The sequence below is a fragment of the Charadrius vociferus genome, unplaced genomic scaffold, assembly GCF_000708025.1.
Source record: "Charadrius vociferus isolate BGI_N301 unplaced genomic scaffold, ASM70802v2 scaffold88, whole genome shotgun sequence".
Taxonomy (NCBI): Eukaryota; Metazoa; Chordata; class Aves; order Charadriiformes; family Charadriidae; genus Charadrius; species Charadrius vociferus.
Genome location: NW_009649619.1, coordinates 2,277,129 through 2,300,576, shown reverse-complemented (window position 1 = coordinate 2,300,576; position 23,448 = coordinate 2,277,129). Strand labels below are relative to the sequence as shown.

General features: G+C 40.2%; 1 protein-coding gene across 1 annotated transcript in view; it reads right to left on the bottom strand.

The window, feature by feature from the left end:
• Positions 1-23,448, bottom strand: part of ABLIM2 (actin binding LIM protein family, member 2) — a 116,875-nt gene that overhangs the window by 55,467 nt on the left and 37,960 nt on the right. The window contains exons 5-7 of the mRNA XM_009890525.1: positions 22,822-22,948; positions 20,316-20,409; positions 3,344-3,431 (exon numbers count right to left, since the gene is read on the bottom strand). Of these exons, the coding sequence (XP_009888827.1) occupies positions 3,344-3,431; positions 20,316-20,409; positions 22,822-22,948 (309 nt within the window). The remainder of the gene's footprint in view (positions 1-3,343; positions 3,432-20,315; positions 20,410-22,821; positions 22,949-23,448) is intronic.

Below are 23,448 nucleotides of genomic sequence, written 5' to 3'. Positions count from 1 at the left end.
AAGATTTAAAATGAGACCCTTATTAAACCTTCCTACAAGGTTTTCTAAGACACAGCACACTGACTGATTCCACTGCAGTCCCCATTTCATTGATACTTTCAAAGCTAAAACTGACAACTTCTCGGTATCAGTACGCCTGATCACATACGTTTTAAAGGCTGGGTGCACTTCAGAAAGCTACATGTACTTCAATATGTGAGATAAACGTCATAACCTGAGTCCTAAGAAGTGTGATATGGGATCTCTGGAGCTCCTCCAGCCCAACCTCCTGCTCAGAGCAGGTCCCACTACAGCAGGCAGCTCAGGGCTGTGCCCAGTTGTCTTACAGAATCACAGAATGGTCAGGGTTGGAAGGGACCTCTGGAGATCATCCAGTCCAACCCCCCTGCCAGAGCAGGGTCACCTACAACAGGTTGCACAGGACGGCATCCAGGTCGGTTTTGAACATCTCCAAGGATGTTCTCCAAGTTTTGCATATCTCCAAGGACGGAGATCCCACAGCATCTCTGGGCAATGTGTTCCCCTGTCACGGTAAGTTTTTTCCCCCTTATATGTAGCTAGGATTTCCTCTTACCCTTATTACACGTATTCTTGTAATAGTCTGGCTCAGGACACGCTAAGTAGCACACTGTGATGGGATGGAATAGTATTGTGGCATTCAGCACTAGCTGAAAATCCTGTCTTTATTTCTGAATTATTCACTGCACTTCCTACATGTTTGTCTCTCATAAGTCAAATACTAAGACCTGCCCAAATTCAGTGGAATATCCACCCTGGAGGAAGCAGAAAATACAGAATTAACCAATTCTCTACTGCATGTAAGTATTGAAGAGAGGATTATGAACTGTAGAGATATAAGTAAACATCAAGCATGAGAAAGAAACTTAATAGCTTTGCATTAGTCACAAAGGAAAAAAAAATTAAAAAGTTGAACACAATGTTGAATACTCAGTGTTCAAAGGAAGTGGAATACGTGTAACTATATAAAATGAAAGAATTATTTGTAAATTTTAATAGTAAAAAGAAACCTTTATGTTTATGCCAGTCTGCGCTTGGACAAGTCACAAACTCAAGCTCTGCACAGTTAAATAATGTGAGTACACTGCAACTTCTGCCTGACTAAATGGGAAGTTGAGAACCTTTGCATTATAAATATTTCATGTTTATACTGGGTGGAGAGCATCAAGAAGATTTATTGGAAATGCTTTGTTTTCACTGCAGCTTGATAGTTTTCTAACCAGTGGATTTCGGAAACAAGAGAGAAACAGAAAGTCTGTTTCCCAGAAGACAGATGGAGATCATTAGAATTTATTTCACAAAAATAACCCAAATAAACACAGATTTATGCAGTAAAAGATTATCTGTAAGGACAGACCGGATAAGTTACGTTTACTAAGTTACTTAAGTTTTTGGGGACTGAACCACTAAGAAACACCTTTATAGCACTTTTAAATTTAATGCTAATTTATCTTCCAATTACGAGCAGGTCTGAGCTTGCCCACTGAAAACGTTTGTCCCAACTGCTGCCTAAGTCGATGTAAATCTTCCCAATGGTATTAAGAAGTATTTAGAACAACTTTTTGTTTTAATTACTCCTATCTGTGTTCAAGCAAAACTGGCTGGGAAACTTTTTCACACAGAAGAGAGAGTCCTTTCACCCAAAAGTCATCTGCTGGATGAGCACTGATGACTCAATTTCTGCTAAGGAACATACAACATCTAAAGGAACTTTACAGCGGATGAAAAATTAGTTATAAAACCCTGGGCGGGCTCTGACCTTTTTTATTATCTCACACATCAGGTCAGGCAATCCAAATACCTGATCACGGACCTTTACCTTTCATGAAGTTAGCACCAGTCTCTAATGAAAACTACTCTTCACGTGAAGACAAAAAGTAAGCTGGTATGAATGTTTCATGCATTAGAAAATAAAGTGAGTAAGATGGGTCCAAATTAACAGGACCTGAGCAGACTTTGCAACTACCTGAATTAAAAAGCAGCACAAAACCTAACAAATATCCACCCTTATTACAAACTGAATGTAAAAAGAAGATTCATTTGCAACTCAGTTTCAGAAGGTTTGAAATCTAGAAACAAATTTGTAGTTTGGTATCTTTTTAAAGCATTGATTTCCCAGGGGATTTTAGTACTGCTAAGCTACTTTGCAATTGGAAGAACCACAGCATTTTCTGGCTCCTGAGGGAGAATCCATCAGCACAGACAAGGATCATTATGCTCTTTAATGAGCTAGTTCTTGTTGCAAACCAAAATGACAATAAAATTGTCATTTTAAATAACGCACTAAATTATAATTAGATCTTACTGAGACCACTGTTGTGTTTTAAATAAAGTCTAACTTTTTCCAGCCTAATGAATGACTTCAAAGTACGCTTCTGGAAAACTGTGGACAATTGCGAAGTTGTAATACAGATCTGGGCAAGCATGTGATTTTAGGATAATACACCAGCCATGCAGTTCCCACATCCTACTGAGTTTCTCTTTTCTGTTTTCCTGTGAAAAGATACTACCAGTCAAAGACATAGGCGAAAGCCTTCATTTTCTCTGGTGTCTGACCCTGCATTTAACTGTGTAGACATTGTTTTCTTTGATCAGTTTAGTACAGCTAAACGTCGCTACATATGAAATATAGATTTTAGCTCGTATCTGTTTTTTTTTTCCTTTTCCATTGCATAAATTATTGTGCAAGTCCTTCTCTATTACCACTGAAATTCCCTGACAAGAAACACTGAATTTCTCCCGTGCAAGCTTGCGGATATGTAAGGTATAGGCATATTGTGTCGTAAGGGTGTCAGCTCCATGACATCCTCTTCTGCACCCTCTGAGGGCACTTTGGTCTGACTGAGGGGAATTCAGGTAAGGACCTTCAGATTTTCTCCTCACACCCAAATGGGCAATGGGTACAGAACTGGTCTTAGGACTGCAACAGCAGCTTTAGGGAACCTGCTGCCCCACACGCGTTTTAACTTTCACCTGGACCATTTATCACTGCAGAAAATCACATTTTTTTAGTAAATGGAAAATTTTATAATCTTCACTGTCAAGTACTTCCATCTGTAGGAAATAAATGACACCACTCATCCTTTCTGTGATTCACACTTGCTATTGGATTTGAACTGAGAGAAGTAATAGGTGAGTAAGAAGCAACAAGGGTTTGTTTTTGCTTTTTCTTAGCCTACACATTACATTTTTCACTTTCTTTGGTAGTTATAAAGCAAGAATACATACAAAATAGCTCAGCCATGCTAGCAGGTATGGGCAAGAGGGCCATGCTGCCAAGTTTAACTGGTTTGGGTGGGTTTTGTTTGGTTGGTTTTGTTTTTACCTTGAAGATACATTTCTTCTCCTTCTGCAAACATCTGACTGCACCTGACACATCGTGCGCAGGTTGGGTGATAATGTTTTTCTCCTGCCTGTTTGGGAAAAAAGGCACAGATGATTAACTACACTGATCAATTTAGAAACTTCATTATGAGGAGTTTTTCCTTCATCCTCTAGAATATGACTAATTAGAGTAAATTGGTTAAGGCCAATTAGTTCAACAATCTCTTACAACCACAATACTTATTTTGTTTATAGGCAATTCATGACTTAAAACGTAATTAGGGTCTTGCCTCCACAAAAATGCTAACATGCAATAATTAAGTATCTGAATTTACAGAATAGAAACCATTTTATATAGTGAACACATTTTCCCTGTAAACAACCATACTGTGCACTGAGTGCAAAGTAGCTTAGGACTTACCTGCACAAGGAAGTTGGGATGTCATAACCTCGAGCATGGATTTGCAACTCAACTGTATGTTCATCGTGATCCCACTGAATATATCCCACAAGAACCATCTTGTGCAACGAATGTTTGTATCTGCTTTGAAATGGCAATGGGTACTAAACGGTTTCCATGAGGAATGTGTGTGGCATGCCTATAGGACTGTAAGTTCAGAGCCGACACTTTTGGGTCCCGTGCACTAACTCCCTCACACAGACAAGCCAGGAGTTTTGCCAATGTTCTGAGATTAATCCACATAATTTAATACAATTTTCATTGATTGGAATGAGAACAGGACAAAGCCCTAAATTTGGTCCGAACAGCTTAGTAACTCATCAATTTTCATAAATTTAAATTTCCAATTACCTTATAAACCCATTAATTTAAACTGTTTCACCATTGTCCTCAGTGTGCTTTTCAACAGGAGACACCTACCTGCTAAAAGGAGCAAGGGCTTTTCTATGCCAGACCATCAATGTGTAACACAGACAAGGGTGAAATTAACCTCAGATGACTATCAGAAAAGAAAGCGAAGGCTCCTGGATCACAAGATTTATGCAGGACTCAATTTTGGTAGCTTGGCCAAAATGCAATTCTATGGCTGACCTGTGGGCAAACTTCTTTGCTCTCTTTCCCACAGGCAAGGACAGCAGCACCACAAAGCAACATTGGTTTGAGCCAGTGACAGAAATAATATTCAGTTACTTGTGCTCTTCTTGAGTGAACGACATGGGCCAGCACCTCCAAACTGCACCCCTACCCCATCTTCCAGATGATATTTACAAAACAGAGTTCAACAGCCCAAAGCCAGCTCTTGCACACGCTCCCAGCACTCCTCACTCTTCAAAACCCCTGCAGAACTGAAAGCCAAATCTTGGGATCTCCTTCCTCCTCTTTGACTCCCCAGTCTTCTGTGATAGGCAGAACGGCCCATGGTTTAAGTGCCTTAAGGTCAATGCCACTTCCATTATGAACAAAAGCCAGGAGACCAAGTAACTCTAAAGCTTAGAGCTAAGTTAAACTAAGCTTAACCTAAAGTTAAGCTAAGTCTGACTTCAGTAGAAGTTCTGCTGGAGTTAAAAATAAGCAAATTTTGGCCCATGTAGACGGTCTCATAACCTGTTTATCTGGAAAAGGTTGAAAGGGCATTGCATGTATCTTTAAGAAATTACAACCCAGTATTGCCCCACTGTCTTCAGCATGTAAATATGCTCTCACAGCATTGCACTGTAAATCTCTAATCTAGACACTGAACACTGTTACTGTAGGGATGACTTGTCTTACTCTTTTTCATTGACTGAATGTCAAAGCCTTCCGAGGTATTTACTCTAAAGAACAAAACTGTGTCTGGGGGCTATTTTGTCATTCACAATATCAAACACAGGAGTGTGATAAATTTAGGTTAAAGAACCTCCGGTTTTACATCATCAGTGTTAACTTGGTCCACCCCCGAAAACCTGTTGCTGTGTTTTAAATCAGCAATATCAGCAACATATCACATCAGAATTGCCATTTTGAAAATAGCTTTGTTCCAGTTCACTCTTCTTTTTGTGGTGTTATTTTTTGGAGACTGCTGGGCGATTTCTGCAACTTTAGACATGAAGATGGTCACTGCTTCCTGTATGAACACCTTAAAGTATCAGACCGTGAACTATCAGTACCAGGTTTAAACCAGAAGTTTAAAATTGCTTGAGTGGCTGCAGGTGTTTAAGCACAGAAGGTTGTTTAACTATCGTGAGATAAACTTAAATTTGGAGTATCAAGCTGAAGAGAAATATAATTTCCCTTAGAAGATTTGTACTGCACAAGCATTGCTAATGCAATGCATAGCCTCAGTAATTCAATTGATTCAGCACAGCTGATACAATTCCCAGGATATCACTCTCTAGGGGGATTCAATTACTCCTTTGCTAAAATAAACTGTCGGAGCACATTCTCAGATAACCTGGATGCATCACAGAATAAAATCTATTTCCCTAAATTTAACAGCAAAACCAAATACATCATTTTAATTCACTCTGTAGAGTAAGTAATATCAACTAGCTGTAGAATGGCAGAAAGCAACCTCTTTTTATAATTTAGATACAATTATAAAAAGAAAAATCGTGGGAAAAGGTGTAGTGATCCTTTTGTTGATGCTTACATCAGCATAACTCCAATGGATTTTGTATAATTACCTCTGAATTCAAATGGGACATACTCAAAGCATTTATATAGCTGAAAGTGCTGACAGCCTTCTTTGTTTCCCCTTTTAATTTTTTATTTTATGATGTCCCTCTTCTAACCAAAGCGCAGAAGACAAAACATGGCAGTTTCTTCATCACTTCAAGTGTTTAAAACAGATCACACCATCTTTCTAAAGGAGAGGTGATAGCTGAGTCTGAGACTAGGGACTTGATACAAAAATTAACTAATAATACTCCCTGATATCTTTATACAGTTAGCCTGATTAGATACCATAAACTATATTCAGACCTGGGTGTGTTGCAAACTATAACCCCACTTGGGTACATGCCAAGGAGGCTTTCAGATCTCATAGACGAACAATCGGTTGCAGCAGAACCCAGAAATTTTGTAAACTCAGGGCAGCAACTGTTTCATGTTTTCAGTTTAGTTGTAATAATGGCCTCGTTATTTTTTCTTTTCTTGGTTATATTGCTGTGAGCGAGTTTAACGCAGCAAACAAATTCCTAACCATATGGTTACTTCTTCTTTGCACAGTTTGAAAGCTTAGTTTGACAGATTGTTTTCTCAGTGTTTACTAAAATATCAACACACGCGTAGCACAGAAGGGACACTCATCTCTTATGGTTCAAGTGGTAGATTGTAAGAAACCTTCTTAATATCCTACATTTGCTTCAAGACTGCACCAGGTCCTTGTGCCCAGGCATCCAGATGTGAAGACAGTATTATTATGAAGATCAATATAAAGATTAATACTCATCTTAGCTTTTCTCAAACCTGAATACCAAAGTGTGTCCTTAGGAACACGGTACACTATCAACAGTTTAATTTCTCTTCAACCAACTACGCCAGCCTTCCACAGTCACCAAATTAAGTCACGGCGTATAATTTAAATGTGGAGTCAAAACAGTCCTTAACACTCTGAGACAAAGTATTATGAATCTTCATTCCCTTTAGGTATGAGGGACCGCTTTTAACTGTAAATCTCTTCTGCACAGCAGGCAGAGCCGTCTGGACTGGGTCAACATGAGGAACGTTCTCCCAGCAGAGCTGAGGACCTCCCCACATTCCCTGCCCTAAGCATGGAGGGTACCACAGTGTTGCTACCTGTCCCACAGCACATCAACAAGTAAACCCAAGCTTCACTTAAAACAGGACCAGAACGCTCTGCAACAAAGTACATACAACCTCCTTTTCTCATTTCTCATAACTTCAGGGCTTGAACTAGATAAAAGAAGAATGAACCTGGTGCAACAAATGTGAATCACATAATTTAAAGCACAATTTGAAGACGGTAAGGGTTGTTATCCTAAAGTCTGCAAAGCAGTATGAACACCAGGCCTGGGAAACATGCAACGCTAGCAAAACTAGAGTAATTCATACCAGAAGGAATAACCTTATCTAGTTAAGGTTGGGTTTTAAATTAGCTGTCATCACTCAGGAAAAAGATACTACGTTATTGCAGACAGCTCAGCGAAAACTTCTGCTCATTTTCTAGCTCTGGCTGCAATAACTGATGAAGTGGTAGAATTATAATAAAAGATGATATGAATAATAATTGTAACTCTATCACAATGCCATTGCTTGTCTGGAATCTCATGCCGTTGCTAGGAGTGTGACTGATGTCATTTTTTACTGCAGTTGATGAGTGACAACTGCTTATGGATTGACACATGAGGGACTGAACCAGAGCAGTCTAGAGCTCCAAGCGTAAGATGAGTCCTGGAAAGAAGACTCAAGATTTCTGATGATTCTCTCACCAGTGAAGTCTAACTACATCCTATGTGACCACACTACTCACTTAGTAAAGTAGCTAGTAAATAATAGAATAGTTTGGGTTCAAAGGAACCTTTAAAGGTGACCTAGTCCAACCCGCCCTGCAATAAGCAGGGACATCTTCAACTAGATCAGGTTCCTCAGAGCCCCATCCAACCTGACCTTGAATGTTAAATCTACCACGTTTCTGGGCAACCTGTTCCAGTGCCTCACCACCCTCAGTGTAAAAAATGTCTTCCTTATATCTAGTCTAAATCTTCCCTCTTTTACTTCAAAACCATCACCCCTTTGTCCTATCACAACAAGCTCTGCTAAAAAGTTTGTCCCCATCTTTCTTATAAGCCCCCTGTAAGTACTGAACGGTCACAATAAGGTCCCTCTGGGGCCTTCTCTTCTCCAGACTGAACAACCCCAACTCTCTCAGCCTGTCCTCATAGGAGAGGTGTTCCATCCCTCTGATCATTTTTGTGGCTCTCCTCCAGACCTGCTCCAACAGGTCCATGTCTTTCCTGTGCTGAGGGCTCCAGAGCTGGACGCAGTACTCCAGGTGGGGTCTCAGCAGAGCAGAGTACGCGGGCAGAATCACCTCCTTCAGCCTGCTGGCCATGCTTCTTTTGATGCAGCCCAGATACAGTTGACTTTCTGAGCTGCGAGTGCACATTGTCAGCTCACGTCCAGCTTTTCATCCACCACTACCCTGAAGTCCTTCTTGGCAGGGCAGCTCTTAATCCCTTCATACCCCAGCATATATTGATACTGGGGGTTGCCCCAATGCAGGTGCAGGACCCTGCACTTGGCCTTGTTGAACCTCATCAGGTTCACATGGGCCCACTTCTCGAGCCTGTCCTGGTTCCTCCAGATGGTGTCCCGTCCCTCAGATGTGTCAACCACACCACTCAGCTTGGTGTTGTCTGCAAACTCGCTGAGGGTGCACTTGATTCCACTGTCTATGTCATTGATGAAGATACTCAACAGTACTGTTCCCAATACAGACCCCTGAAGGACACCACTTGTCACTGATCTCCATCTGGACATTGAGCCGTTAACCACTACCTTCTGGATGAGACCATCCAACCAATTCCTCATCCACAGATCAGTCCACCCATCAAATTCGTACCTCTCCAATTTAGAGGGAAGAAAGAAAGTTGACAAAATCATTTAATGTGTTAAATAAACTTGTAATTATTTGGTTCCTTCACTGAGAAAAGTTTTCAGTAAACTTTTTCCTGAAAAAAAAAAAAATTTAAAAATCTATCTCATTACGAAAATGCACAGCTGTAACAGACATGTTTTACTGCTGGGAGAAAATTTGTGGAAGTGAGAAAAGGTTAGACTGCTGCTATGATTCAATCATATCAAAGAATATTTTCCATTTTAAATGTGTAACAGGTTTCTGTGATAGTGCATTATTACCACTGAGTGTTATCTATTGAGGTAGGTCCAAATCCTTCCATCCTCATACTCTAAAATCTCCAAATGAAGTCCTAACTGCGTCCTATCCTGAACAAAGATAATGGAAGTCAGCCTACAAAACACCAAGCCTGCTGGTATGCCAAGGCACAGTGCAGTTGTATGACCCAGAAACAAAGCCAATAGAAGACTGTTATAAAGCATTCTTAGTTAAAAGCTTCTCGCATGGAACAAATTTGTTGGAGAGTTGGGTCATCACCAGACAACCACCTGTTCAAGCAAAGGGAAACAGAATAAAGCACAAAACCAACGACAATCAGTAAGTCTTTCCATCAGGCAGCTTCTCACCCTGAAATGAAGGACTAAAGCTCTTATAAAAGACATATGACTGGACTGCTGCTCTCTGTTTAAGTGGAAGGGAGTAACCCTTTGGGATGGGAAGGGGAAAAATGCTTAGGTACTGTTGTGATGGGCAGAAGTTTAAAACTTCAGTGAGACAATAACTTCTCTTTTCTATACTTTGCCTCCATTTCCTGAATAATTTTCAGTCCCATGGACATTCACATTCCTTCATTAAAGGGCACTGAGATTTCTTCAGGTGCACTTTGTAGTACAGCTAATAGTAGAAATGTAATTCAGTTTAAAGTCAGTAAGTGTGCAAGCGGACCACAGAATGATAATTCATATTGGAAAGGACCTCAGGAGGTAGGTCATCTAATCCAAGCTCCTGCTCAAAGCCAGGCTGATGTTCAATTCAGACCAGTCTGTTCTGGTATTTGTCCAGTCAGATACCAAAAACCTCCAATGATGGAGACTGCACAACCGCTGGGCAGAATGCTCCAGTACTTAGTCATCCTTACAGTGACTTTTTTTTTCTTTTTATCCAGTCAGAACTTCCTCTCTTTCAATTTATGATAGTTACCTCCTGCTCTCCCACCATCCACCTCAGTAAAGAGCTTGTCTCCACACCCTCAAAGGCCTCCTTGTAGGTATGGCGATGTTGCTATTAGGTCCCCCTGAAGCTACCCCTTCTCTAGGCCAGACAAGCCAAGCTCCCCGAGCATTTCCTCACGGGAGATGTGCTCCAGCCCCTCAACTATCGTGGTGGCCCTCCACCCAACTAGATTCAGTTACCCAGCATCTTTTGGTATGGGAATGCACAAAGCAGGATGCAGTATCCTACATGTGGTCTTACAAACACTCAATAAAAGGGGTTATCTTCAATCTACTGGATGTATTCCTGTTGAAACTGCCTTCTATGCCGGTGGCCTTCATCGCTGCAAGGGCACACTGCTCTCAGGTTTAGCTGAATGCCCACCAGGACCCCAGATATCCCATATGCATCTCCAAGCACCTATAACTGAATATAAGGCAGCAAAATAAATCAAGATGTGTTTGATGTACTTTATACTGAAATAGAACATAAAATCAAGATATAACACCTTGATAAATGAATCCCCCACCACTTTCAGCTTATGTCCATGGATTCATATAAGTAGATCTGAGGAGAAAAACATCTTAACACCGGGTAAAGGAAGTTCATTATCTATCAGTTTAAATTCAACACTGACGAGTACATACTTTTACTGGGAAATTTTTTTCAGAATATGCAAATCAAAAGAGGTGGAAAACCACTGAACTCCTTTAGTCAGTATCTAATTCATCCTGTTTACACTTCCTCATTCATTCCCCAAATGACTGTTTTTACTGGAGTATTAAGCATTATGTGAATGAACTGTTCTTTTTCCTAGGTGGAGGAAATGTACAGGAAACTGATAATGAAATACAGGTATAAAAAGGAACTCCAGATATTTGTCTTTATGAAATTTAATAAAGCTCTTGAATGAGATATAGCATTTCAACTTTAAATGGTTCAACCAGTCACTGCACTGATTTATGGAGGCAAATGCACAATTTCTGTAAGTATATGCAGTTCCCTGGCTTTGGCTGAGCTAAGATTCTAGTTCCTCCTCCCAGAACTAAATTAGGTGAAGGTGCACAGCACTGCACCATCAAGTGTTGTTCAATGGCCACACAGTCATAACTCTGCCATTGCATCCACGTAGTGGCGTTATTTGGTATGTGGACTACACTTGCTGCATAAACTGGATTCTATGGAGTATTTTCAAAATAGAGTGATGATATTCAGAAAATCAGATAACCTTTGCTGATTGAAGTAGAAGACTGTGCTCAGTTACCAGCTTTAAGTGTAACCACATAAAATCTCCCTTCCCGTTTACAGCAAAGCCATAGTTTTGCATGTGCTACAAGAACTCAAAGGATTACTCAGTAATAGTTGCATACAGTACTGGTTAAGTTAGTAAACAGTCGTCATGTCATCTACGGGGTATGAAGGGACAGGCAACATTTTCAAGGCAGAAGTATTTGGCAAAATATCTATTGCTTATGTTATACAACAGGGCTGAGGAGAGAAAAGTGTGAGAGCCAGGAGACAAAGAGAGAATTATGTGGAGGAAAACTCTTACTAATTATCTTAGTCACAGTGGACCTGACTCACCACTGAGTCACTTCAGCAGTGTGCCAGGGCAAATGAACCGTTTTTAACGGGGTTTACACCAGCATAAATGTAGTGTAATGTTTTGAATCAATCCTTCTCCTCATCTTCTCCTTACTGGATTCATTTATCATCCCACTAGATGCCAAGAAACAGTCATGGGAAATGTTCAATACATGCACCTGCAGCATTACTTACAGCTTTAGCTGTCTCACATGTACGGTTATTTCACACTGTCTTGGTTCTGGCTCATCCTGCTGTACTCTGCAGAGCCTTGAGACTTCCCACCCACATTTGAGTCATTTTTACTGCCTCCCACACACTCTATTCTTCCAGGTATAAAGCGCAGATCGAATGTACCAACAGGGACATTTATTTCAGAATGATAGTAACTTACTATATAGCGGACTCTCAGAAGGAGAAGTTTCTAATGCTTGCGGGAGAAATAAAAAAAATAATTTAAAAAGCCTAAAGGGAATAATTAAGAAAGACTAGAAAGAAAAATCAGCACTATTATAAATATAATCTCATTCTGTGACATCTGCAAACAAGTTCTGACTCAGGAGTAAATTCAGCCCTGCCACAGTCAGGCAAAAGCTGGAAAACGCCAAAAGTGCATTTTTCTCTACAGAATCTGGTACATGATCTTGTAAACCAAAATGGTCTGGTCGTGCCTAAAATCACTGATTTTGCACTCAGATGCTATTGTTACGCAATGAGAGATCTGCCCCTTTTGTCTTTTTCAACTCAGCTTTGCAAATTTTTCTTGCCACCCACTGAGACTAGAGGAGGCTTCTGTTTTTCATTTGCTCAATAACCTCTTTCATTTCTTTTCCACTTTCCTCTCCCACTCCTTAAAACCCACTTATGGGCCAAGACAAGCTGCAGCTGGCTCTCACTTCTGCCATCCCTTCATAGGGGAGAGGGAGAGAAGAAGGAGAAAGATGACTTGCAGACATATTCCCCTTCCTTTTCAACTTTGCAGCTGTGCACTTAGCCCACCCATTTCAGATGGGAAGAATGAAGGTGCAACCAACATTGAACAGTCCTGGAGAGGCAGCGTGATTTATCAGATGAAGCCAGTTCTTTTCACGGTGGTCATGGTGATCCCGGCTGCAAACATACGAGAACAGAAGCTGTCTCTCATTCTGTGCCTGAATAAGGGCTGATATTTTGGATCCCCAAATTTAGCTGGGACTGGAAATGCCGTTGTCATATGCAGAACTGGCATTAACAGTACTTCCTGGAAGTCGGAAGTTGCTACTTTCAGATTCATCCACACATTTACAGTTCAAGGTACCATTCAGAAGTTCTTACGTCGGTGAAGGTAAAGAAATTTGACAAAGCACAAAAAATGCTGAATGTTGGTCGAATGAAAAATCTTAAAGATACAAGAAATGAGTCACATCGGCTTCTTTCCTGCTATTAGCAGACACACAGAACCGTTGTCACAGGGGCCAGAGCATCCCAGAGATACTTCATCAACAAAGCCAGTGGTCACTAAGTGCACTTAACTGCCGCAGCACTGTCATGGTTACGGGAGAGAGCTGGAGGGAGGCGCTTGTGCTGTCGGCTGGACCATGAGAAGGTACAGGGCACCGACGAGCAGTAGTCTGGCCGACCGCAGCGTGCCCCAGGCACAAGTCAGAAGACCACCAGAAATGAAAGAAATTATGTAAAGTAATGGGACGAGGAACTGAAAACATCCAAAAAGTGCTACGTTTCACATTGTCAAAATATTCAAATGCCGGCAGATAGTACTAGATAACAATGCATCACCACAGCAACACGCTGGGAAAGGCACTGTAACTGGCATACTGTGTGCTGTTTGTGTCAGAGGCTCAGAAGGTGACTACTGGAATCACTGCCTTGATGCTTTCATTAACCAGTTAAGATAGTTTAGGACAGTTAACTGGTAATACATTTTTGCGTCATAAGAAAAGGCAGTGGACACCATTCACCTATCTGCCAGGCTCAAGAGTCAAACTATGCACTGAAACTCTAACGCGTACAAGCCCACACAGGCACAAATGCACAGCAGAACTACCGGGGACTTTTTCCACACATATGACAGAAATCCTCAACAGAAAAGTAAGCAAGCAAGCAACTGAAAAAGAGCCCACAAAATCTGCAAATGTCATTCTTTCTTCTCTATCAGTTTCCCTCAAATTCTGAACTTCTCTTTTGCATTATTCAGAAAGAGTTTGCAGAATCCCTTACTTTGCTAAAAATGTGAGCTATATAGCTTAAGCTGTCACCAAATGCCACTCAGTGCTCCTCCTCAATAAACCTAAAAACTGATTTACAGGTTAAAAATTACTCAAACAGTTCCTTTGAATATGTACTGGGTTTTCCTGACGGGTCAGCAATTGTGAATTTTTAACAGTTCAGATAATAAACATGGACAGATGCAGTTCTCTATCTCTTTCTGGAGAGAAGAGGTGGTTGAAAAAGGGAAAGGATGAGGGTGAGAGAAAGATAAGGCGAATGTATCTAAAACAATAAAACTGGGCTACAGAAAAGGCTAAAAGCTTAAGTCAGAAACATTTGCATTGCTATTTGTATGCTTGTTGATAGCATATTTAATGATGGCTGTTTTAAAGCAGAAAGTCTAAGTCAACTGCCAATTTACAGTTACCCAACCAAGTTCAGATACGATGCACTGATGATTAACCTGCCTCTGCAAACCAGCAGCCCCAGACGAATGCAAGTGGCATCGAAACAGAGACGGTTCCCAAGCTGCAGAACGCCTTGCATCTCTGCAAACGCGATGCGCTGAGAGCGCTAGTTAATGTTTCCTACCTTAGATGGTTTCCTTTCGCAAGAGCTAATGCTGATTTATTCAGATGTATCTTTTCCAACAGTTTTCCTTCTTCTCTTGTGATGGGAGAACTGGTGTAGAGAGCAGTTTCTAACTGAAGATTAGTACTGACACCTGGATCCTTTTGCTGCTCCGACAGCCTTCACGAGGCTCCCCATGCTACTGGAAACCCTTCTTTCGTATAGACGGAGCTGGTTTCATTGCACGTTTCAGTATTAATGCCTATATTATAAGCTGCTCAAGTACCTTTCACACATCACTAGGTTTTGCTGTTAGCGAAACAGCAGGGAAACAGACATTTCAGAATGAACCATTATTCCACACTGCAGGCAGAAATTTGTACACCCTGCCGTAAAGAATTAGTCTCGTCTCTCCGCTATACAGAGGCTTTTGCAAAGGGAAAGGCAATTGATTTACAAAGTAGATGGGGCTGCAAACAAAAGTAGCTCAACCCTAGGGCAAACCAAAAAACAAACTACCAAAAAAAAAAAGATTCATGTTTAATTAATAAGTCACTGAGGTATTAGTGGCATTTAATTGACATATAAATAATTGACATTTCTAGTCTCATTCCTGCCTAGTGCCTACTGCATTTGTTCCCTTAAAGTAACATACGGTTATGATTAATAGATTTTTAAAAAAATACACTGATTATGCTTTTCTAGATATATACACATACATGTAAACGAGAAAAATGTTAACCCTTTCTTCCCCCACATATACTGAGTGCCATGCTGCCGTGTTAGGATGTCAGATTCAGCAGTTGGACCCATCTTTATGTTTAGGAAATGATACAGCTGTTTTTACCAGTACTTGTAGGACACATTTACACCACAGCCGCCCAGCTGTAAATCACAGGACAGTTGTAGTTGCATGTAAATAAGCCCTAAGAGACCATTCCAAAAGCATAACTTCAAACACGCTACTACACTCAACTTTTACTCACATGAAATTCAAACCACCAGCTAGTAGCAGAGGAGATCCCGTTAGTTCATCAGCTACCAGAACAGTTGGTCGTGGAGGTCTGCTAAGAGGCAGCTAAGCCTGGCCATCACTGGGCTGCAGTTGCCTATCCAAGCAATCACACCTCCCCTCACAGCCTATATCATGTTTGCCATCAAAACATCCCCAGGAGGTTATCTTTGGATATGATGGCTTCCTCTAACAACCTAGGTTTCCTCTAGCAACATCAATAGCTGAAACGGTAGATGAAGAGAAACCCCCTCACTAGGTCATATCTTGCGACAAACTGTCGATGTTAATGAAACCACAGAACAAAAACCCACTCTCAAGTGTGAGACATACCAGGGCAAGTACTTTCTCTAGAAACAGTGGAAGGGGTTACTATCACTGCTCAAGGTAGTGGTGAGGCATCATCTGGAGTACAATGTCCACCCATGCTGAGAGAAGGTGGTTCCAGCTGGGAAGACTGTGTGAAGGTCCACCAGCATCACCAGAAGATCCTGGAGCTGTCTTTACAAGTTAGAGGAGAATTTGGCTCATTCAGTTTGGCAAAACAAAAGCTAAGAGGAACTAAGACTGTTCTCCATAAATTCTCAAGTTCATCAATTAATGGAGGGAAGATCAAAAAAGCTAAAAATCAATCTGTATCAGAAGAATTAATAACTATACAGGGACCACTTACAAATAGAGAGTTTGCTGGAACTGAGTTTCTAAACATCAGATGTTAAGATAACCCAGGCATGTGCCCCAGGAGGGGACCAGGAGGAATCACTGGCTGTCAGACAGCTCCTCCAAGCACCTCAACAGCCTTCCAAGCCTCTGCATGGCTTGTCGTGTGGGAAGGACTGGGAGGCAGGTGACCTTCCCCTGCCTCCTCCAAGTAAAACACAGCCAGAAGACTCACTAAAGATCATGAAACAAATGGAAAGCGTTTTCTTGATTGAAAGGGGTTTGTATCAGGCTCTGAATTATCATGCAAAATACAGTATATTTTTTGGAAAAAAGGCAATTACACTTATTTTGTCTATTTTTATGCTATGTTTATTAGCAGAAGTTGCGGTTTTAATTAATAAATAACTGCTTGTGATAGGAAAAGAGAGGAAAAAATATTTTTAGTGCCAAATGCAGAGAAATAGATTGCAGCATGACAAAAGAGAAATGGCTGGTTATAAAAATCAACTATTTTAAATAATAATTCTAAATCAATTATTTTAAAGTGTGTTTATTTTCTGTGTTATTGCATGATTTTAGCTATTGATGGACCAGGAACAGAGCTACAGCATAAGGACTAAAATAAACCCTTTTTCTCCATAAAGGTTTTCAGTCACACTGCATTTTAAATCAAACTATAAAGTAAACTCCAGCCACCCCTTGCTCCCCATTTAAGATGGTAGGTTTATCAATATACGGTCAGGGATAAAACATCGCAATTTCTAGGAGAGGACTGATGTTGCATTAAACAGGGCTCTGTATGCTTCATGAGCAAAGCAAACCTTGCCCATAAAAGCGCAGGCAGGCAGGGGGTTGTAAAAAGAACAGCAAAACTGTTGCCTTTAAAAGCAATAGAAGAATTTATGGTGTCCGTAAATTAGTTCCTCAGCTTCTTTTGTAGCTTTTCCAGTACAAGTTCCCTGGGAGACTGGGGGCAAGCCAAGGTGGACTGGAGTGGGAGAAAGAAACGAGAAAGGAATTATAAACAGAACTATCCTGTGTTTAAGCCCATTTACTACATGGAATGAATCTAGCCCTCAGAAAATGGGCTGAAGGAAGAATTTAAGTAACTAAATCATCGTTGTATCTGGCTGGCAACCTACAAAAACAGCCATATTTTTCTAAGTTATCAGTAACTCACACTAGTTGACTCTCCCTTCCTCCTCTGCTGAATAAACACTTAAAACGAACAACTGTTGGAAAGGGAGACAATATCATAAAATCTGGGCACAGAATAATTGTGGAAGCAGCTGTCCTCCTGACATTATCAGAGAAATCAGAGATGGAAAAAATCCTATTAGGTCATATAGTCCCTCCCTTTATCATTGCAGGACTGTTCCCTAATGTAGATTTTCCAGTCCCTTGTCCAATCTTGTTTTAATACGATCTAAGTGATAGCTTCCAGCAGCTCCCTTGGGAGATTATTCCTCTGCCTAATAACTATTGCTGTCAAGATTTTTCCCTATTCTTTAATAGCAATTTGCCCCTATTCTTTCTCTGTATCTCCAGATTATATTCGAGATAATAAAAAGAAATGACGAAGTTTTGAAAAATGTTTCAGGATTCCAGTCAATTCCACACAAAAAATACACTCTACAGCGAAAAACAGCCATGGCTACTTTTTCTTTTTTCTGTCCTCCTGATCGGGAGATACACAAACATACCAGCAGGCTGGACGGTGACAAACACACACCAAGTTTGATACCAGACAGACAGAGGAGGTCAGCCCCAATTCCAAACCTTTTGAACAAGTCCGTCTGCTGCAGACGAACAACAAATGACTTAACCGTGTTAGCTACGGATATGGTCTCTGCGTTCTTTCAAATCTGTTTGCTTACGTCATGACTTTCAGTCTAGCTTCCTAATGGAATGAGGTGTACGTCCTACCTCCTCATCTGACTGCTCTCCACAGTCAACACTGAAACTCAATGGCCATTTAAGGTGATCCATTACAGAGGTCCACAGGCTCATGGAAATCACAGGCTGACCACCATGGAAGGAGCCTCACACTATGTGTCATCTCTTGACCACAAAAACAGGCAGTAGAAATGTAAAGAAAGCTCTCGAGATGCTTCACAGGGAAACAGAGGGGATGGGAGCAGGTATTTTGGGAGACGTCATGAGGAACAGGACCTATTGCGACAGCAGAATGCTAGGGCATAGGACATTCACCCATACTCAAGCTTCAATAGTTTTGCTGCACACAGAACAGCAGCATGTTTTATACAATCTTATGGAAAGAAGGTTATAGCCCGTAAAGGTTGTTGTTACAACAAAGGTTGTTGTAACAAGGTTGTTAAAAGGGTTGTTAAAGGTTGTTACAACAAAGGTTGTTGTAACAAGCCCCCAGACATTAAATATCATTGTACCTGTTGAAATCCATTGCCTGCTTCACACTAACTTCATCCTATCTCTCCTATTTGACAGTGACACTATCTGACTCTGCTGTGCTTTTACTGATCGTGAAAAGTCCTTTCTCCTCATCTTGTTTTTAAAAAGGTTTCAGAATGTTGCATCAGTATTTTTTCCACAGTTAAATGCCACAGACTTCAATCAAATTCACTCCCAGCCTGCACCAGTACCAAAATAAGCGGAGAATCAGTACTACAGTACCGTCACCAAAGCAACATTAGTGAAGGGGAGAGAAGGGGGACACACATGCACTAACTGAAAACATCACCTAGATCTACAATGACAGACGTAATCAGTCATTGCAAAATTCCTACAACAGCTTTAAAGAATTAACTTTTCTCAAGTTTGTTATTGGTCCATCTATAACCAAAACAAGGAACTCTCCTCCTGTTCAGTACACTCTCACCAAGCAGTTAGATGAAAGATACAGCCACATGTCCCACATATCCAACTCAGCACTGTTACTATGCAAATCTCTTAAACTTTTTTTTCTTTTCATCATCCACATAGACAGTAAAGACCCAGTTCTTAATCACATCACACCACATGCTGTTGTTTAACCATCCTGCAGATAAAATACTACCAGATAAAAGGAGCATTTTTGTACAGACATTTCAAGGCAAGAACCAGGACAGAAAAACACATTATTGTGAAGTCAACAGTCAGTAGAGAAACTGGAGCTTCTGTTCTTCTCCCATCTTATTATTAATTGCTCCCTGCAACCTGCTATGGGTAAGTGCACCCCAAATTTGCTAGAGCTTTTACCATGGCACTCTCCTCTCTGCATTCACCTCTCTCTTCTTTATCACATCAAATATAAATTAATTAGCTTCACCTCCAAAGCCCACCCCATCTTACTACCTTTCATTCAGTGTCAAAGGCTACATGAAAACATGTAGCAGCTTCCACTGGTCACCACTTACATTTTTGAAGGTTTTTTAATGCTTTCTTCTTTTTTCCCTCTCCCACTTCAGAGAGACCTCTGGAAAAAGTCTTTGTACGACTCCTAGAAGATCTTTCTCTGGTGGAAGAGTCCTGTGGGACTTCTCCAAGCTTTCTTAACTGATGAAGAAAAAGGAGTGAACTGACCGCCCTGGGGAACCTCTTCCTAACTCCAGTACTGCTAAGGCTTCACAAGATACAGGGAAAGGGCAGAAAGATAAAGTGTATAAATGATAACATTGATTTGATAACCATAAACTTAGATCCAAGGATAAGTTCTGTTTACATCAAAGGACTATATCCATTTCTGACCCCGAGTCAGTTATACAGAAATGTCTTTTGCATAAAGTATAAACATTCACCTGCACTAAAACAGCGAACTCAAAAAATCCCTGCAACATAGTTCATTTCTAGGTGAAAATATACATTTCAAATGATTAATTTTAATTTTTCAGCAGTGCCACCTTAACTCAGAGGAAGGTAAAGCAGAATTGAAGACCAGAATTTACAAAGGAATTTAGCGTAAGTATTAAAATGTGCCTGATAACCCGTTCACTTATTACTTCTGCTACCTGAATGTTCTCCAGTACCACAAATATCCGTTTAAGGAGTATGTATATTATCAAACCATTAAGAGAAGAAACAGAAAAGAATTACAGAAAAAGTTCCAAGTATTTCACAAAAGTAACATTAAACTGCTGCTTTAACACTAATTTGTGAGCATATGACTAGAACCAAAAGAGCAAGTCCCTTTTTACACTTTGAGATCTGTTTGAATGACAGGTTCTCCTTACCTCAAGCACTCTTCCTGTGATATACTTTTCACAGTTGTCACATCTGATACCAAACTTTGCATGATAGTCCGTTTCGCAGTATGGAATGCCATCCCTAGAGAAGAACAACAGAGATCACTTTAGGTAGGCCTACACGTTTACTGGGAGATTACACAGCTAAAATTTGTTAATGCTTCAACACTTCACAGGGTGTTTGTGGACTTTCCCCCCTCTCAAATACTTGTATTTATTACTTCTGCGAAGAATTGAATAGTTAATGAACTATCCTGGCTGGTATCCCCTGAACTATCAGAGTCTACCATGATCCCACTTTCCTGCTTTGTCACTGAATTCAGCCATCACCTCTCCCCGTCACAACACACAGTCTCTGAGACTCTCACACCATTTGCTTTGATAGCGTTACTCATCAAATTCTTCCACGTGTTTTGCACTCTGGAAAAAAAAATACTTATTTCTATGTATTATTCTTTCACTCTTTATTTATCATCTAATTGTATTTCGCTTAGACTTCAAAGTAATTTATCAGCTGACCAAGTTTTGATTAACACCTGTCTGCTGACATTCTTGACTAGACTTGCTTAAAGACAGTCATGAAGTAACCAACTCGGCAACCTGCTCCATGGAAGCCAGTAATAACTAAGAGACTTCAACCTCAGCAGCAGAAGAGAACTTGCAGTACGCTCATGTACTATGTGAACAGTTATTTCATCACCACAAGTCACTTAAGATAATGTACAATTTAAAAATACACAGAATAAAACCAGGAATCCTAGCTTTTAAGTCAGAACCAGAACACTTGGGCTATTTCTCTGAAATTAACCTATTTGTTAATTTTACATTTAGATAACAATTTTACAAAATTTTACATTTAGACCACTAAATCAGCAAAATTAAATTGCTCTAGAAGAAACTGAAGATTCTACTCCTGTTTCAAAGTCCAAGTTAAACACAGAATCACAGAATAGTTTGGGTTGGAAGGAACCTTTGAAAGTCATGTAGTCCAACCTCCCCTGCAATGAGCAGGGACATCTTCAACTACATCAGGTTGCTCAGAGCCCCGTCCAACCTGACCTTAAATGTTTCCAGGGATGGGGCATCTACCACCTCTCAGGGCAACCTGTGCCACTGTTTCACCACCCTCAGCATAAAAAATTTCTTCCTTGTACCTAGTCTAAATCTTCCCTCGTTTAGCTTAAAGCCATTACCCCTTGTCCTATCACAACAGGCCCTGTCCTCATCCTTCTTATAACCCCCTTTAAGTACTGGAAGGCCGCTATAAGGTCTTCCTGGAGCCTTCTCTTCTCCAGGCTGAACAACCCCAACTCTTCCCAGCTATTTTTCATAGGAGAGGTGTTCCAGCCGCCTGATCATTTTTGTGGTCCAGATTTAAAAGAGTAAAATGTTTAGTGTGCTCTGCTAAAACAGCCCATGATCAGACAGATTTATTGGCAGAGGCATAATTTTATTAGACATTACTCTGGAGAAACATAAGAATTAATTTTATAGGCTACGAGTTGGATTGCTCAGAGACTAACCTATATGTTACCACAATAATTAATTGAATTAATTGGAGCAAGGATGTTTCTTCTCTTGAATTATTTTGTTTGGCATTCAGCTTTTTTAAAAAGAGGATTTCACAATAACTATATCTTTACAATTTATGGAGGGTTTATTATTAAATAACAAGCAAAAAGAGCACTGTACCAAAATACAGCAGAGTAGCATAACATTTGATATAATGCAAAACCTTATTTAAGAACACCGTTTTATTAAATTCTGTTTTCTCAGCCTCCAGTGCAAGCTGTGAAATTAAATGTATACGTGTATTAATCTAAATCCAAAGAATTGTTGAAAGTCAGTGGGACATCGGCTCTGAAACTCCATCATCTCTGGGCACTGGTGATTGAATTACTTAACCGTTTAGGAAAATTTCATCATATCAACACACTTCTCTGAAGGAGAAATTAATCCCAGGTGCCTTGGCCAGTGAAAGCCCTGTATCTCACCGGACTGATATGAGTGTTGACATGGGACTTGGTCTGTGTGTGTACTTTGTGCTGCCTCTCATCGCTATCATCACATTCAGTCCAAATCTGACAGCACAAGGCTCTGGAGCAGCTCAAAAGCATGATATGTACTTACTTAATCAATTTTTTGAGAACAATTTTGTTTATGTGAAACACATGGAAAGGATAACATCTGCTTGTTCACATTACAGCATCACATAGAGCAAAGTCAGACATAGATAACTAAGGGCATACTCCACCCATTGCCTTTCTATAGTTTTGACAAGTCCCATTTCAGGTAAAAGGACAAATTCTACTTCTCTTAATTTGAATTTTTCTATTTCCTACAATTTAGATAATAATTTAGGTAATAATCTCTAATCTTTTATATATCTCCAAACACCGCTAAACACAAATTAAAGGATAGGCAATGCTGAATTAATTATTTGGTACTAAAAGAACACTGAAAGCAAAGGAAAATAATCCTCCACTCAACTTACTTGCTGATGTACTCTGCGTTCAGTAGCTTGCCGCATGTATTGCACTTAAAACAGCCCAAATGCCAGTGTTTGTCCAAGGCAACCAGTGACTGCCCATTTTTTATTTCTGAACCACAGCCCCCACAATCTGCAAGGGAAAAAATCCAATATGAGAGAATGACACGCTTTAGATGGTCACGCAACAACACTGTTTACTGCGGTACGAGGATCCATTGGTGTCCTAGTAATTGCTCGTGCAGGCTCTAAAGCTCACTGATGGGTGACAAGTGGTGCTGCCCTAATATTGGCATAACATCGTTAGAGACATGAATCATTCAAAGAAAAAAAATTAATGACTCAGGCTTCCTAGCGACTTAGGTTTTATTTTAATTCATTTATACTGTGTTTAAAAGATACAAAGTTCTGCTGATTAAATTTTCAAGCATCACAAATCAGCCCAATAAAATAAAATAAATAAATACATAAAATACCTAAAAGTCATGAAATTAAAATGAATAATTGAACCTCCATATCAGACTTAGCTTCTGGGTCCAAAGCCTTTACTCACAGTTCAAAATTCTTTTTGCAGCTGTGGAAAAAACTAAGCCGAAATTCTGATGCAAACTTCTGTAATCAGGAAAAATACAC